The sequence below is a fragment of the Xiphophorus maculatus genome, chromosome 21 (genome assembly GCF_002775205.1).
Source record: "Xiphophorus maculatus strain JP 163 A chromosome 21, X_maculatus-5.0-male, whole genome shotgun sequence".
Taxonomy (NCBI): domain Eukaryota; kingdom Metazoa; phylum Chordata; class Actinopteri; order Cyprinodontiformes; family Poeciliidae; genus Xiphophorus; species Xiphophorus maculatus.
Window position 1 is genome coordinate 15,275,816 of NC_036463.1, and position 14,037 is coordinate 15,289,852.

General features: G+C 36.5%; 1 protein-coding gene across 2 annotated transcripts in view; it reads right to left on the reverse strand.

The window, feature by feature from the left end:
* The window catches only part of LOC102235908 (catenin delta-2-like), a 220,967-nt gene that overhangs the window by 183,406 nt on the left and 23,524 nt on the right, over positions 1 to 14,037 (reverse strand). For both annotated transcript variants that reach the window (XM_023326505.1, XM_023326504.1), the window contains exon 2: positions 4,768 to 4,898. In XM_023326505.1, the coding sequence (XP_023182273.1) occupies positions 4,768 to 4,896 (129 nt within the window). In that variant the 5' untranslated portion in view covers positions 4,897 to 4,898. The remainder of the gene's footprint in view (positions 1 to 4,767; positions 4,899 to 14,037) is intronic.

A 14,037-nucleotide genomic window follows, 5' to 3' on the forward strand; every position in this document is an offset into this window, starting at 1 on the left:
ATGCAAGACTGTGCAAAACCTTTAGAAAAACTCAAAAGGCTTTACTTGGTGCAGTAATAGAGCTCTTAAATAATCTTAATAAAAGAAAAAGAATAAAGAAGGGGAGAAAACCTTCTGATGTTCTTCAGCAAATGTGGAGCACACCTTTTTCTGATTAAGTGACCAGATTTTATAGATATTCGATTCCAAAACATAAAAAAAATACAGCATGCTTTTTAATCAATATGTATTGGACAATGCACATGCAATAAGTGCATCATCGTAGTACGGGAAAGCAATGCCATCACCAAATATTACTTTGTCAATCAGGATGTTATGTGGTCAGCACAATGCTTAGGTATTTGTCACTGTAGCATCCACATCAGAGACTCTTCTGTTGGACTACACGACTCAGCTTTTTCTCTCAATTTGATTTAATGAGCAGTGTTCCTGTCTCCAGTTTATCACTGTTCCTTCCTTTTTATGGATACTGGCCCTGCAGACAGGGAAGATGTCTGGCCATCACAAACTTGGCCCCTGGCAAAATTCCTCTATATCTGTTTTTCAAGCTTCTAATGCATCTATTTTGACAACAAAATGTACATTTTCTGCCAAAGAATTCTGACTTAAGGTCAAGAGTTGAGGTGAAGAGATAACAAGTATTGCTCATTTTATTGGTGGTCATAATACAAGAGAGTTTAAAAAGAATCTGAATATTAGGTTCCAGATTTCCACTGGTGTCTGATACTACAGAGCTAGCAAAAATTGTTTAGCTCGTGAAAGAGATCATAAGGAGTATACTCTGCTCTCTTTTTCCATCAGATCACATTAGTGTCATTCATATTAAGAGTTGTAGATAACATCGGATTGCAGTCGTCGTCACAATCACTGCGTGGAGTATCACAATTTCAAATGATTGCGATGGTGATGCTACACTCCAGTGCCATGCACTCACACTGCAAACTGATTGTAAATCTGGCCAGGTGGACGAACTCAAACTGAGACACTAAAGGTCAGAGAAAGTGGTAGGGACATGGTGCAATGTCAATAAAAGAAAGGAGTCAGAAAATATGTGCATCAAAATACCCATTTTGACATCAAATTTACACATAATATCAGTATTTAAGAAAAATAATTCCCATGCCATGTGGGTGTCAAGGCAATAATGGGGGTGTTCTATTTCAGCATAACATTGAAGAGACAGAATAACTACTATTTGTCATCTTAATTGTCAATGTATGTTTTCAGATCTAATTATGTCATATATTAATTAACTCGGTGGAGTTGATTGCAGGAAAACAACCCATTTGTTTGCAAGGAACAACCCAAAAACCAGCTCCCAAAGAAGTATACCCATCGAACTAAAGAATGAAAAATCCAAATCAGTGTTATCCATCTAATGCACAGAACTGCTATTACAAGACGGCACATCATAACATCTTATCCAAGCTGGTTGAAGATAATCAACGATTAAATCTCATTTGAGAAAAAACAAAATTATGCTTAACCAGATATTTGCAAGGCTAGGCAAAACAGCTTGAAGGATTATGTGATAAAGTTATGAAATAATCAGATATTATCAGATATGCCAGTTAAGCACATTGTAAAGTGAAGCAAATCCTAATTTACCAAAGTCCCTAACTGAGATAAAGTAGCCTTCAATTTGCACCACAACAGCATATATATACATTTAACTACACTCGACATGCTGCAGGCTTGCTGTAGAATTCTTAGAAGCTGCGAATTCCATTTCTATGGGCAAACACAGCCTTCTTTGTACTTTGATTGAGGGATGCCAGGGGTTCAATTAATATTTTAAGTTTACCTGCAGCAGAATAGAAAGAAATGTTGCTGTCAGCAGGGCCTCCACTACTGCATGTGTATCTTAGTCTTTACAGGGATTTGTCTTCCACTTCCTGTACCAGACCCAGAGACAAACTTTACAGTGTTGCACCAAAATTATTGATGGATACTAGTGGTGAATAGTTTGTCAAAATATTGTTGTTTAGTTTTTAATTCATTTTGTATAGCTTATGTTGTCACAAAGTGTTTGTTGGTGGACCCAAAGTACAGAGGAGACTAAGAAATAAATCTAGCACAAAAAAAAAAAAGAGTAGAAATAAGGAACATAATAAAACTTGAGTAACAAGGAACAACTAGAGACAAGAAACAAATGCATCTAGAAAGACCAAGAAGGACTGAACTAAAGAAAATCAGAAAGGAGACTGATCTAATCAAAGAAAGAAACTAAGGAACACAGAATAATCAAACCACAAAAAAAACCCAGGACATGACATACATATTTTTATGTCCTAAAAGCTGTAAATTAAAGGTAATTTGGAACAGAAATTATTTATTCCCAACTACAGAAAAAAAAAATACCGGTCATTGCATTTTCTGAAAAACGTTGCTTTACCGATTTATGTTTTTATATTTAGCTTCTATTTTACAATTTATTTCTAATTCTAGAGGCACTTTGACAGCCTTAGACATATACTATGTCAACAAGAACATACCACATTCTTTTTCTTAACCGTTTTCCATTTGCAACATAAATTTAAATTGATGTAAACACAAAGACATGCACAAATTGAGGATGTCCATGAATTCTAAGACATGCATATATTGCTCAGATGTGTGCACACGAAAAGAGACACGACAGAGAGAGGTGCCGGCCAGGCATGATGATGTGCCATGGTGGGAGTAAGACTGCTGGGTTACTGGAGCAATACAAACAGGCATGCACTCCCAGGCAGTCAGTGTTAGAGATTCTGTGAGCTCTATAGAAAAAAATCATCTTTTATCACCCATTTACATCATCCTTCTGCAACAGCAGCAAGAACTTGCACATGCATACCTGCACGAATCCACACAACATAGACTCCACTAAGATGAAGATGAAGCCAGATGGAAAGGTTTGTGGAAAATTAGGTTCGTCACAAACAGCATATGATTTTATTTAGGACATTTAGCAGACATTTTATTACGTTTCCCATCACTTTGGAGCAACTGCTTGAGTTGATTTCAGAGATTGGTGGTTTATTTTCTCAATCGCACATAGCATAGTTTTCACAAACTATGACTGTGCAAAGAAGACAAAATATTTTTGAAATGACCTCGTCAACTAACTGGGTAAGATGAAATATTACCATATAATTTCAAGACATAGCTCAAATGTAAGTTTGTGAAAATCTTGTTTTGGCATAAACTGCAAAGTAATGGTAAAAAAGAAAATTAAAAAAAAATATTTTACAATAATGTATAAAATGGGCTGTACTTTCTTTTTTTACTTATGACTGGGTTAGATTTCATAGCAGTACAGTTAAACCTGAATGAGCAAATATCTGGCATCTTGGTTACAGAATGACAGATGAGCAACATAGAGCACCCTCCATTTGAACAGTGCTGGGAAAAAACATCAAATGATTAGAGCAACATCATTTAATAACAGTATTATATGATTATGTTGCACACAATAAGTATATGTAACGTGGAACAGTATTTTTCTGAGTAATCTAGTTTTGTAAACTTTGTCAGGGGTATAAATGATTTTGGGTTGAACAGGAGTTTTGGCCACTCCACAAGGTATCAGCCTGTACGGGCAAGTGGTGCTGCAGTGCAGCAGCACTCTAGTAAAAATATGCCACATGAACATATACAAGCAACCATGACACAGCAGTTAGCATTGCAAACACATTCACATTGTCTGTCTGATGCTAAAAAAAGACAAGTTTTTTTGATCAGAAGCTAATTTTATGTGATACACGGTTGAATCTATGGCTGGCTAAATCTCAGTCTTTCTTTTCTAGGAAGCAGCATTTTGTTCTGAACCATTATCTGAACACTATTTACACTGTCATGCATGAAATCCTAATCCGCTTAACGTGGGTATTTATTTGGCCAAGAAGAACAAGCATTACAGTTTCAATCAATGACATTTTGCAGTGGTAGTTTCCCAAAAATGCCTGTTTTCTGAAGACTAAGGATGTTATCTGGAATAAATCAGTTAACCTACCAGTGCACTTTGAGGTCATAACTGTAAAGACAGGTTGAATAAAAGCAAACATTGTTCCCCATGTGAACTGCAACATAAAGTAGGCAGATTCTACACTTCGTAACTTTCATGCCAAGTTAAGTTATATTCCTTTCAGGTAAGGATTTACAATCCCAGGATTAAATCGGATTAGATCTCTCCTCTGAAAATTCTCATCTGTCTCATTACAATCTATATCAAAATGCTGTCTTCTTCCATCATATTGACCCAACAAAGTAACAACAGCAGAAAACTGGAGCTGCAAAACATAATTTACTCTTTCTCTGCATTTTATTGCAACTCAACAAGGCATGACATGAATCCTAAAAGTTACCTCTGCTATTCCTGCAAAAAGCTTGTCTTTTTTTTTTTTATTCCTGCCATACAGTCACCTTCCAACACCTGCTGTAAAGCAACTGCCTTGATTTAAATAGCCCTTTGAATTATGTCTATACTAAATACAGCTCTCACCCCGTAATCTCCATCATTTCCTTCAATTACATTTCCAGTCCCTTGGCACCAATCAATCCCTGGTTTCCTGCACACCGCCTGTTTCTCTGAATAACATTGACAGCCTTTAGCCCCGTCTCCTAGCAAGCTGTTCACAAGCTGTGAGGTGAGAGAAGATGACCAAGGGCAAGAAAAAGAAAAAGAAAAAAAAAAAACGTCCCCAATCCATGAAAAATTAAACATTAACAAGACCTGAAACTACTTCAGCACACATATATTTGATATATACTTGAATGGGTTATTACCTGTTCTTTGACAGACGCGAGGATGGATGAGGTGGTCTCCGTCTCAGGTCTGTCGCCGTTGGAGGCAGGCATCACAGGGGCAACCATCGCCCCCTTCTCCTGTTCTGCTGGCTGGTCTGGCACCGGCATTGCTAATAACAAAAACAAATATGTTTACAATAAGTTAAAATCTAATATTTATTTTCTATCGTAACTCCAGGAACTCTAAAACACAACTCTTAAAAAAATAAAAATAAATAAAAGACCAAGCTATAAATAACGAGTTCATAAAAGAAACTAACACATTAATTAATCTGCAATGCAAACAGCTAGACTTGTCACTTTCAATATGTTGCTTTACAAACAGAGGTCCTGGTAGACTTGTTAAAATGTGATGCCCCACTTATCACAGTTTTATGTACTGTATCTGGGCAAGTGATACTCGTCAGAAAACTGATTTCAAGACACGATTCTCTCTAGTGATTAGTGTGCAGGGGAAAAACGAAACGCACATAACATGTGGGTCTTCGTCAAGCCCACATGAGGTAGTGAAGCATCACTTCCCCAACTACGACAAAGTACAATTAAACTATAACAGAAGATACTGTATAATTATTAGAAATAGGCATAATGGACTTGCAATCCAAGGGATGTGCAACTGAGTGTGATCACTTTTCCAAAAACTTACATATACACACTCTTTAAATACACACATACGCACTATACAGACACATGCACACACATTACACCGAGTGTTGGACAATATGGTTTGTCTGCAAATCAAATACCCAGCCACTCGTAGCTAGCAACTTAACTGGAAAACAGTCACCTAGCAAGACAAGATGATGTTTGTAAATAAAATATGCTGGTGAGGGGCCCTGTGGATAGTAATTTTCACTCTCGCTGACAAACACCACTTCTATGTCTGGCATCTCCCCTCCTAAGTGATGATGAGTCACCAGAGCTTGGCTCCTGAACAACCAGAAACCCCAACAAAGAGCAAATTAGATGTGCTGGCTGGCGCTCCCGTTTCTTTCTCAATGAAAGAGACAAATATGGAAGTCACTGAGCAGCTGACTGATTTGACCACCTTTCTGAACTCCAACATTTGTTTTCAAAAGCAAGGCAGAAAACGGAATGACCTTATTTAAAAAACTGCTGTATGACTAAATAGTTGGGGCAAGTCAGCTTGTCTTACAACTTTTAGCTACAGCTGAAAGTAACAGCATTTTTCTTTACTTGGATATGCAGGGTTTAGGCGCTGCGCCAGGCTAAGCATAATTTGTTTATTTATTTTAAATAAGGGTTTGGCTTTTTTTGTAACAGTGATGGCAAAGACAGACTAAGCTACATAGGTTCATGTTCCATAGTATAGTTAAAACTGCTCAGATAAGCTTTAAACAACTTTGAAAACTTCATTGTATTGGCAGTTATTGACATAGAAGAACTATAATATTAGCTCACTATATCAGGTGTGATTACAGTGTTCAGTATATTAGCAAACAATTACAGGTCTTTTTGTCCTTGAGAAATACTGCCTTGTAAGACAGGATTACCTGAATGACTAAGGGGAAAAAATGCTCAGCCCTGCAGTAATTGTACTTTGGAGACTTTGCATGCATCAAAACATCTATTGCCCGTGGAAGCCAGTAATTCAATATATAAAGCACACACATGCAAACTCTGGGTGATTAGCATCCAGCAGGTGCCGTGCTCAGAAAATTGCAAAGTTGGCTCACTGTTTATTGGCGGCTGCAGGGGCTGGTCCCGGCGCCAACAAATTTGCCATCATAAGTTATAATACTCCGGCACCCCAATAACCTTCCCAGGCTATTGTTAACGTGCGCAGCGAAACTGTTGTTCAATAGACATTTTCTATCCTGCAGGATACAAAGTCACAAAAAACCTTAAATTGGGTTTTTGTACCTCTGAGGGAACTTTTAATAATATCATATTCTTGCTGATTTGAATAAAGTTTGACTTTTCGTGGAACTAGTGAAGAATGATTGAAACTTTCATTGGTATATAGTCCAATTCAGACATGAAAAACTCAGGCATAGCTTGTTTTAGGCAGTATGTATAAAGATTTAACCTTTTCTGAATTAACTGAAAAAATGGGGAAAAAATAACTCAGACTTACACTAATTCAGATACACAGATTTATGTGTTGTACCATTGCTTCACAGTGCAAAAGCAGAAAGCATGATGAACAAAAAGCACAGTCAGGGATATTGGTATAAACAAACTCCACTCACTAAACATTTGATTTAGACATTTTGATTTTTTTTTTTTTTTAAGTTTTTGGTAGCGTTATGTTGCAGTTTACATCTACGTATACGTTTTAGTTGCAGCTAACACTTCTGGATCATTTGATGAATATGAATGTTTCTTTTCTATCAAGACACATCTCTGGTAAATTATTAGCTTTTCTTTTTTTTACTCACCATCGTTTGTTCCATTGTAGATGCTACTGCATAAGCAGGTGTATGAGAGAGACCGGCGCAGCATTTCCTGCTTAAATGGCTCTATGATGTCACTGATTATATTACTGGGTTGTACCAAATGGAGGGTTTTCTTTTTTCTATTGATTGTTTGTTGTTGTTGTTTTTTCATTTAAAGTAATGTTTTGAGTTGCCCTGTATTACATGTTTTATTTTGCAGACCATTCAGTTATGTAGATGAATCTGTAAATTAGATTAATACTCTTATTCCCGTTTTTTCTGTTTAGTTAGATTGTGTTGTTTGGTTTGACCTGTTCTATTATGGTATGGTCTAATGAAGTGCACCTGTGTTGCCAATTTGGTAGAAGACCAGTATGATTTCAGATGCTCAGAGCCTAAAATACACGGTAAACAATAAAACTCACCAAAAGAATCTGGAACAGGTGGCTGATGCTGCTTTTTATTTATCTGTTTTGACCGTTTGACTACACTTCCCAACATCATGCATGTATTTTTGGACACTGGAGTATCTGGGAAACGCCTCCACAAATCAAAGGAACATGCAAACTAAGAATTAATGTCGGACTCCACAACCGCTAGAAAACATATTCACACTTAATAAGACATCAGAATATTTATTTACAAAATGCCTAGTTGAAAATAGCTGATAAATGATCAAACCTGGGTTTCAAAGATAGCTAGTAAATATCTACGGACACGAGTAGCGTTGGATATTCATATTACATTCAGGCATTTGGCTTGCTTTAACCTTTTGAATCTGCAGAAAAAATAAAGAAATATAGACTGATCAAAATGCATTCATGATAATTCAAAGGTACAGAGAGGTCACTCATACTCTGAGTTTGGAGACCTGTGTGTCTGACCTGAGCTCAAAGCTGCGTCTTTCCAAAAGAACATTTCTACACTCACCCAGACCTAAGCATTAATTACATGCACACGCTTTCCTCTGAGATCCTGTGGCCTATAACCTATCATCTGATCTTCCTGTGACACTTTCTTCTGTCTTAACGCCTCTTTGTCTGTTTTCACTTTTTCCCTTCTAAATTACAATTAGTTTGTTTATTATTTGTTAATAAACAAATACCATTCATAAAAATATAGGCTGAATATCATATTGATGAAATATTATAGCTAAACAACAACTGACTAGCAACTGCATTAGAGGGGCTTTGATTTTTTTTTCTTTCCCCCTCTTGTATGCATTTTTTATTAGTTCTTTGTCAAATCTACTCCATCCATGCTTGGTTTTCATTTATTCGAGTTTTGAAAGTAATTAAACGCAATAGAAAAACAATATAATTCCTGTAACAGAAGCAATAAAGTCTTCGGATTAGGGAATGTAATTACATTGCATGAATTCTTTGGCAACAAGTAGACCTATTGTGCAAACTGAGGAAACAATAACATTTTATTGTGTGTAGTGTGGTTTGGTTAAAATGTCTTATTTATTTATTTATTTTTTGCATTTCTAAAGGGAAAAACATACTAGAGAAAACAATGTCAATTAAAGAACAATTTAACATGAAAATCTTTTTTTTAATAACAGATTTATGACTCTTACCGTGCTTACCTTTGTTGTTAGTGCTGTCTTTTAAAGCAAAACGTATCTGTCACTTAAACTTAAAGGGAGAGCTGAAGCACCTTCACCAACTGCATAAGTCGGACAAAGGTCTATAGCTATTGCAAGGAATAATGTAGGCTAACACCATTTAGCCTGACTGTATATGAAGACTGCAACACCTGTGCACAATTAATACTAATTAAGGTGGACCAACATCCAACAGAGTAGTGCTGAATTTGTTGTGTCACAGAAAATCACCCACCACAAATTACACTCATTTATAAATTAGAAGACAGTAACCAATAGCAACCATAATGTTACCAGTATTATTTTCTTTTTCCAATGCTTTAAGATTAAGAGGGTTAGCTATTAAAAACCTCAACATAGTTGAATGCAAAAACCTTCAACTTTCTTGAAATTCCTTCACATTTTGTGTCATTACATCTACTGACTTGAGTGGCAGTAGATGGTATTTAGTATTTGGTATTTAGTTACATAATAGATAAAAAAAAATAATACTCTGCGAAAGTTGGAGTATGTTTTATAACTTAACCCCCGCTTACTGGGTTGTATTTAAGAGCATCAGAGGAAAGAAGGCTCAATACTCATGCCAAACTTTTCAGATTTTGTTTTATTTACCTCCACTTCCCTATTATGGAGGTTTTCATTTTGGTGAAACTTAAAATCACAATGAAATCTATTGAGGGTTGTGGCTATGAGACGATATAATGTTGAAAGGTTCAAGTCATTTCACTACATTAGCTACAAACTAATACAATTGATAAATTCTACCAAAAAGGAAGGGGAAAAAAACAAAACGGTCTGTTCCAGCAACCATGAGATTCAGTGATCGATGGTGTAAGCGACACACATCAAGATTTCATGCTATTAGACATAACAGTAGTAGCAGGTACTAAATAAACTCTGTCTCTCTTGGTCTTCACTGCAAGCACTTTAGGCTGATTGCCTGAGGGAAGCTGCTTGAAAGTCTTCAAAAAAAGGATTATCCAGACATAGTATGTGAAAGGTCGCCCTCCTCCTGTAACTTATCTGTTATAAAATGAAATCTTCAAGCAGACCCTGAAATCGTTCTCATTCTCTCACTTCAACGCTCAATTTCCTCATGTACTGTGGCTAATCTGTTTGTTGGTAAATAAAAATCTTAATCAAAAGGCAGAACGCATTCAGTTATCCACACAACAGTAGCATGCTTTAGTCCCGGTGGTTCAAGTTCACACCACCGTCTAAGTTCATCCACAGCAAACAATGGTAATGTTCCTAATTCCTCAGGATGCTTAAAATGTCTGCATCATCCTCCAATTTCCTGTTTGAGTTCCTCTGGCAACGTGGTGATTTATTAAACAGCTGCTTAGAAGTATAGAAAGAGATTATTTTCTGTGCAGAAATATTTGCTTGGAAGTGTAAGAGCTATTTAGGTGAGAGAAGGCAAACATTTTCAATGTTCAAGAAAACATCAGTCAGGTTTGTCTCATATACGTTACAGGGATTGAAGTTTATCATGTCAGCCTTTCAACATTTGACGCTCTGTAATTAGCAACATAAATTCAAATATTATAGTTTACTACAGTTTAAAGTCATTTAGACTCGGACCACTTTACACTAATTATTGAGCTTTACTTTTTCTTTTTCTTTTAAATGACCCCATTTGTCGTTCCCGTGCAAAACGCTCCTTGTAAAAGCTTTAGGAAAACAAACGAAAGAACGTCGCTGCACACACACTTAGTATCACTTTGAAGTGTTTAGAAGGAGGTCTAAAACGAGCTAATATGCTGTGACAAATTTCAAAGACAATTTCTTTTAATAATGGCTGCCTGCAACACAGCTATTTGTTCACATTAGGGATGACACAAAGCTACTCTTTGAAAAATAATACTTTCTCAAGGGGGCTTATTGACCTTGCAAGGATCTGAGGATTAAGGAAAGCTATAAACAGTAGACTTACACTATTATTATTTACATTATTAAACTTTAATATTAGGCAGATTTTACATGCCACAGCTGAGAAGTATGCTTTTTTTCCCCTGTCCTATATGCCAGCTTGTAAATTTGACTGGAATTTTAAGCACAACCTGATTGCTATCAGGCCTACTGACATATCATTAAATGGTGACTCATATATAATGCTTTCTTCAATTTTAAAGGTTGAAAATGATATACGCGTCAAATAGACTTGGGCAGAAACGTTAGATTAAGAGTTTGGAATAAATTGTTGCTCATTACATGCACCGTCCCAGGATCCTCAGGTGCCTACATTTCATTTATTCCAAACATATGGCTAATAATGTTAATGTCAGCAGAATGAAGCAAAGCTTAGAAAATGAAGAAATAATAATTATAATTTTCATACCCAATTTCCCCAGCCAATCATTTCTGTCTTCCACAGGCTGCTCTGCCATTCAAGAATTATTCCCAAAGTGTAGCGCATATGATTGTCTAGGATGATTGATAGCTCTAATTTACCTCCATGAAACATCTAATATGAATCTCTGAATAATGTATAATTCGGTTAGCAGATCTGGGAGCCAGGGAAAGTGCATGGTGCATTCATGAGACAAATGCACATTGACAAACATGCATGACATGTTTTCTGGTGAAATTTGTTAGAAACTGCTATGATGCTGATAAAGAAAAAAAAAATCTGACCTGGTACTTTGTTATAGATTAGATAGAATATTGTTCCATTGGAGAAATGTCTTAACTCAGCTTGACATTCAAACTAAACATGTAATGATTTTACATCCTTGCAATGATGGTTGAAAAAACATTTCATGTATCCTATTGTTTTATTGGTACGTTGGCTTTGGTTAACGTGTCCAGGGAACTAAACGCATTTAGTTGTGTGAAAATAATATTGTAACCCCAATATTTGTAACTCGGCGCTCTGTTGTGGTTGGATAAATTTTAATATTATTTATTTTAAAAGAAAAATCATTCTCGGGGAAAAAAAACAAAGTCAAAGATCTATAAAAAGTGCAAAAAGCCCGAGATGAGGTAGAGAGGGGTGTAGCCCCAGTCTCCTGCAGCCTCAGTGATTCGGGAGGCTGGTCACAGACATCTGCGATCCGACGCCTGAGGCCTGTTTCGCAGGCTTTGAAAAAAATCCCAGTGCAAAGCAGTCAACAGAGACAGTAACATTGATTCTTTCAATCAATACCCCCTAACCATTCCTGCTTTAGCATTTCTGTCACATTTATCTCCGTATTAACCAAAGAACACCAGCTATTTCAACGTCTTCTCTTGAAAATATGAATATGCAATTGGTTTCAATAAAGGAGAGAAATGTATGAAGGTCTTTTGTAGACTGTTGTGCTTGCAGCCTGGAGTGCTGTGCATGCCAATACACACATATGGACTGACTTCAGTCAGACAGCTGGGAAGCAGTGCAATGGTTGACCTAGATTGGTGGTGGGTTTGAAGGCAAAAGAAACCATATGCATAAAGAGTCAGAAGTCTCTACTCTAACAGTGCAAGAAGCCAGGAAACGAGAGTGAAATAATGCTGCTTTTGAGTTTCCAACTTCTGAAATTGTTCATTTTAGAACTTTTTTTTTTTTTTCTACTGATAAGCCAGAAAGGCAAAAAGATTGTATATAGGAAGCCATCTTGTCATTTAATATGGTAGCAGAACAACCCATGTATATAATCCTTATATGTACAGGACAAAATTATTTGACAACTGGATATGAATGACTCACACTGCCTTGGTTGTTGCTTCTTAACCACATTGTTTTAAACCATTTCAAATGTAGCCAGGACTTAGGTCAATACTAATCAGTTGTTCCCTCCATTACAAAAAAATCCCATGAAAATCCCATGCTTTCACATGTGATCACATGGGATTTTCATGGGATTTTTTTGTAAGGGCTAATTCTCATCACAATTGAAACTTAACTAAGCAAAGTATTAAGCAATAAATAAGACCAAATCAAATATAAATAAAAAACTTTCCTAAGTCTTGCCGGTGATTCTCTGGACTTTAAAAGTAACTGAATCTGTTGATGATTGCATATTTTAGCAAAGACCAGTATTACCACCGGTGATAACTGGTGGTAATACTGGTGTATGGAAAAGCACCATACACAAGGTGTTTTTCCATACACTTTGTGTATGGAAAAATAAAAAATAAAAATCAAAGAACTAATCTAGTTTCAACAAATTTACTGACAACCTATTATATTCGTGGGCTCATTAACGCGTCTAAAATGAAACTGTCACTTCCCAGAGCCGCAGCTGTCAGCAGGAAGCCAGTTTGCCAGAAATTTCACTCTCGCTTTTCAAATCAAGGATGTGAGACACAGGAAGTTGTAGAAACTCAACCCTCTCAACAATAAAGACGAATCGGATTAAACAGCATGCAGAAAATTGCCTATCGATGGGAAAGCCTGCCGATGTGCCGGCAGCATGGCTCAGGGAGTTGCCCGACTCTCACTCAGGTTCTACTGAAATCTCATCTCCAGCCTCCTGCAGCTCTCCCTGGGACAATGTGGGCGTAGCTAATGGATAAATGAATGAGCAGGAGAGGCCGAGCGCTAAAGAGGATAAGAACTGTAGTTTAAACAGCAGACAGGGCATGAGAATGAGGCTGGAAACAAGGGAGAAACTAACAGTGATTGTCGGGGAAAAAAATGAAAATCAATCACTATTATTCTTTTTTTTCCTGACATGTCAGAGTAACATTCATGCCATAATCTCTTTTGAGAGTTTCATACCATTTAGTGGTTTTCTTAAAAAAAAAAAAAAAGAAAATGAGAGAGAGAATCTTTAGGAAGGTGATGAAGGCTGTGAAAGTTACATACATCAGTGACATACAGGACTAACAATGTGTGTGTGGGAGATTATATTTAAACATAAATTTGAATGATGTTTTTTTTTTTTTTTTTTTTCATTTACTGAGATGTCTTGCACAGTGCCTTGACAAAGCATCCATACTCCTTTTAACGTTTTCACACTTGGTGAAAATAAAACCACAATTTTTATTATTTATTGCAGTTGTCAGGGAGGGACACAATATCCCATAAATATTAAGTAGAAATCTAAATCCACACACATAAATGTGCAAAAACCATAAACAAACTCAGTTTTGCAACCATACATATAAACAATATTTATATTTTATTGCGCCTGCAACTGTGATAAAATATTTCAGAGAGTGATATCCTGTTTTCCCAGTCCGCTCATTCTCTGACAGATTTCTATAGACAACTTCCTGAGGGGACGCGCCTCATCGGGCTAAAAAGCATCGTTCTAT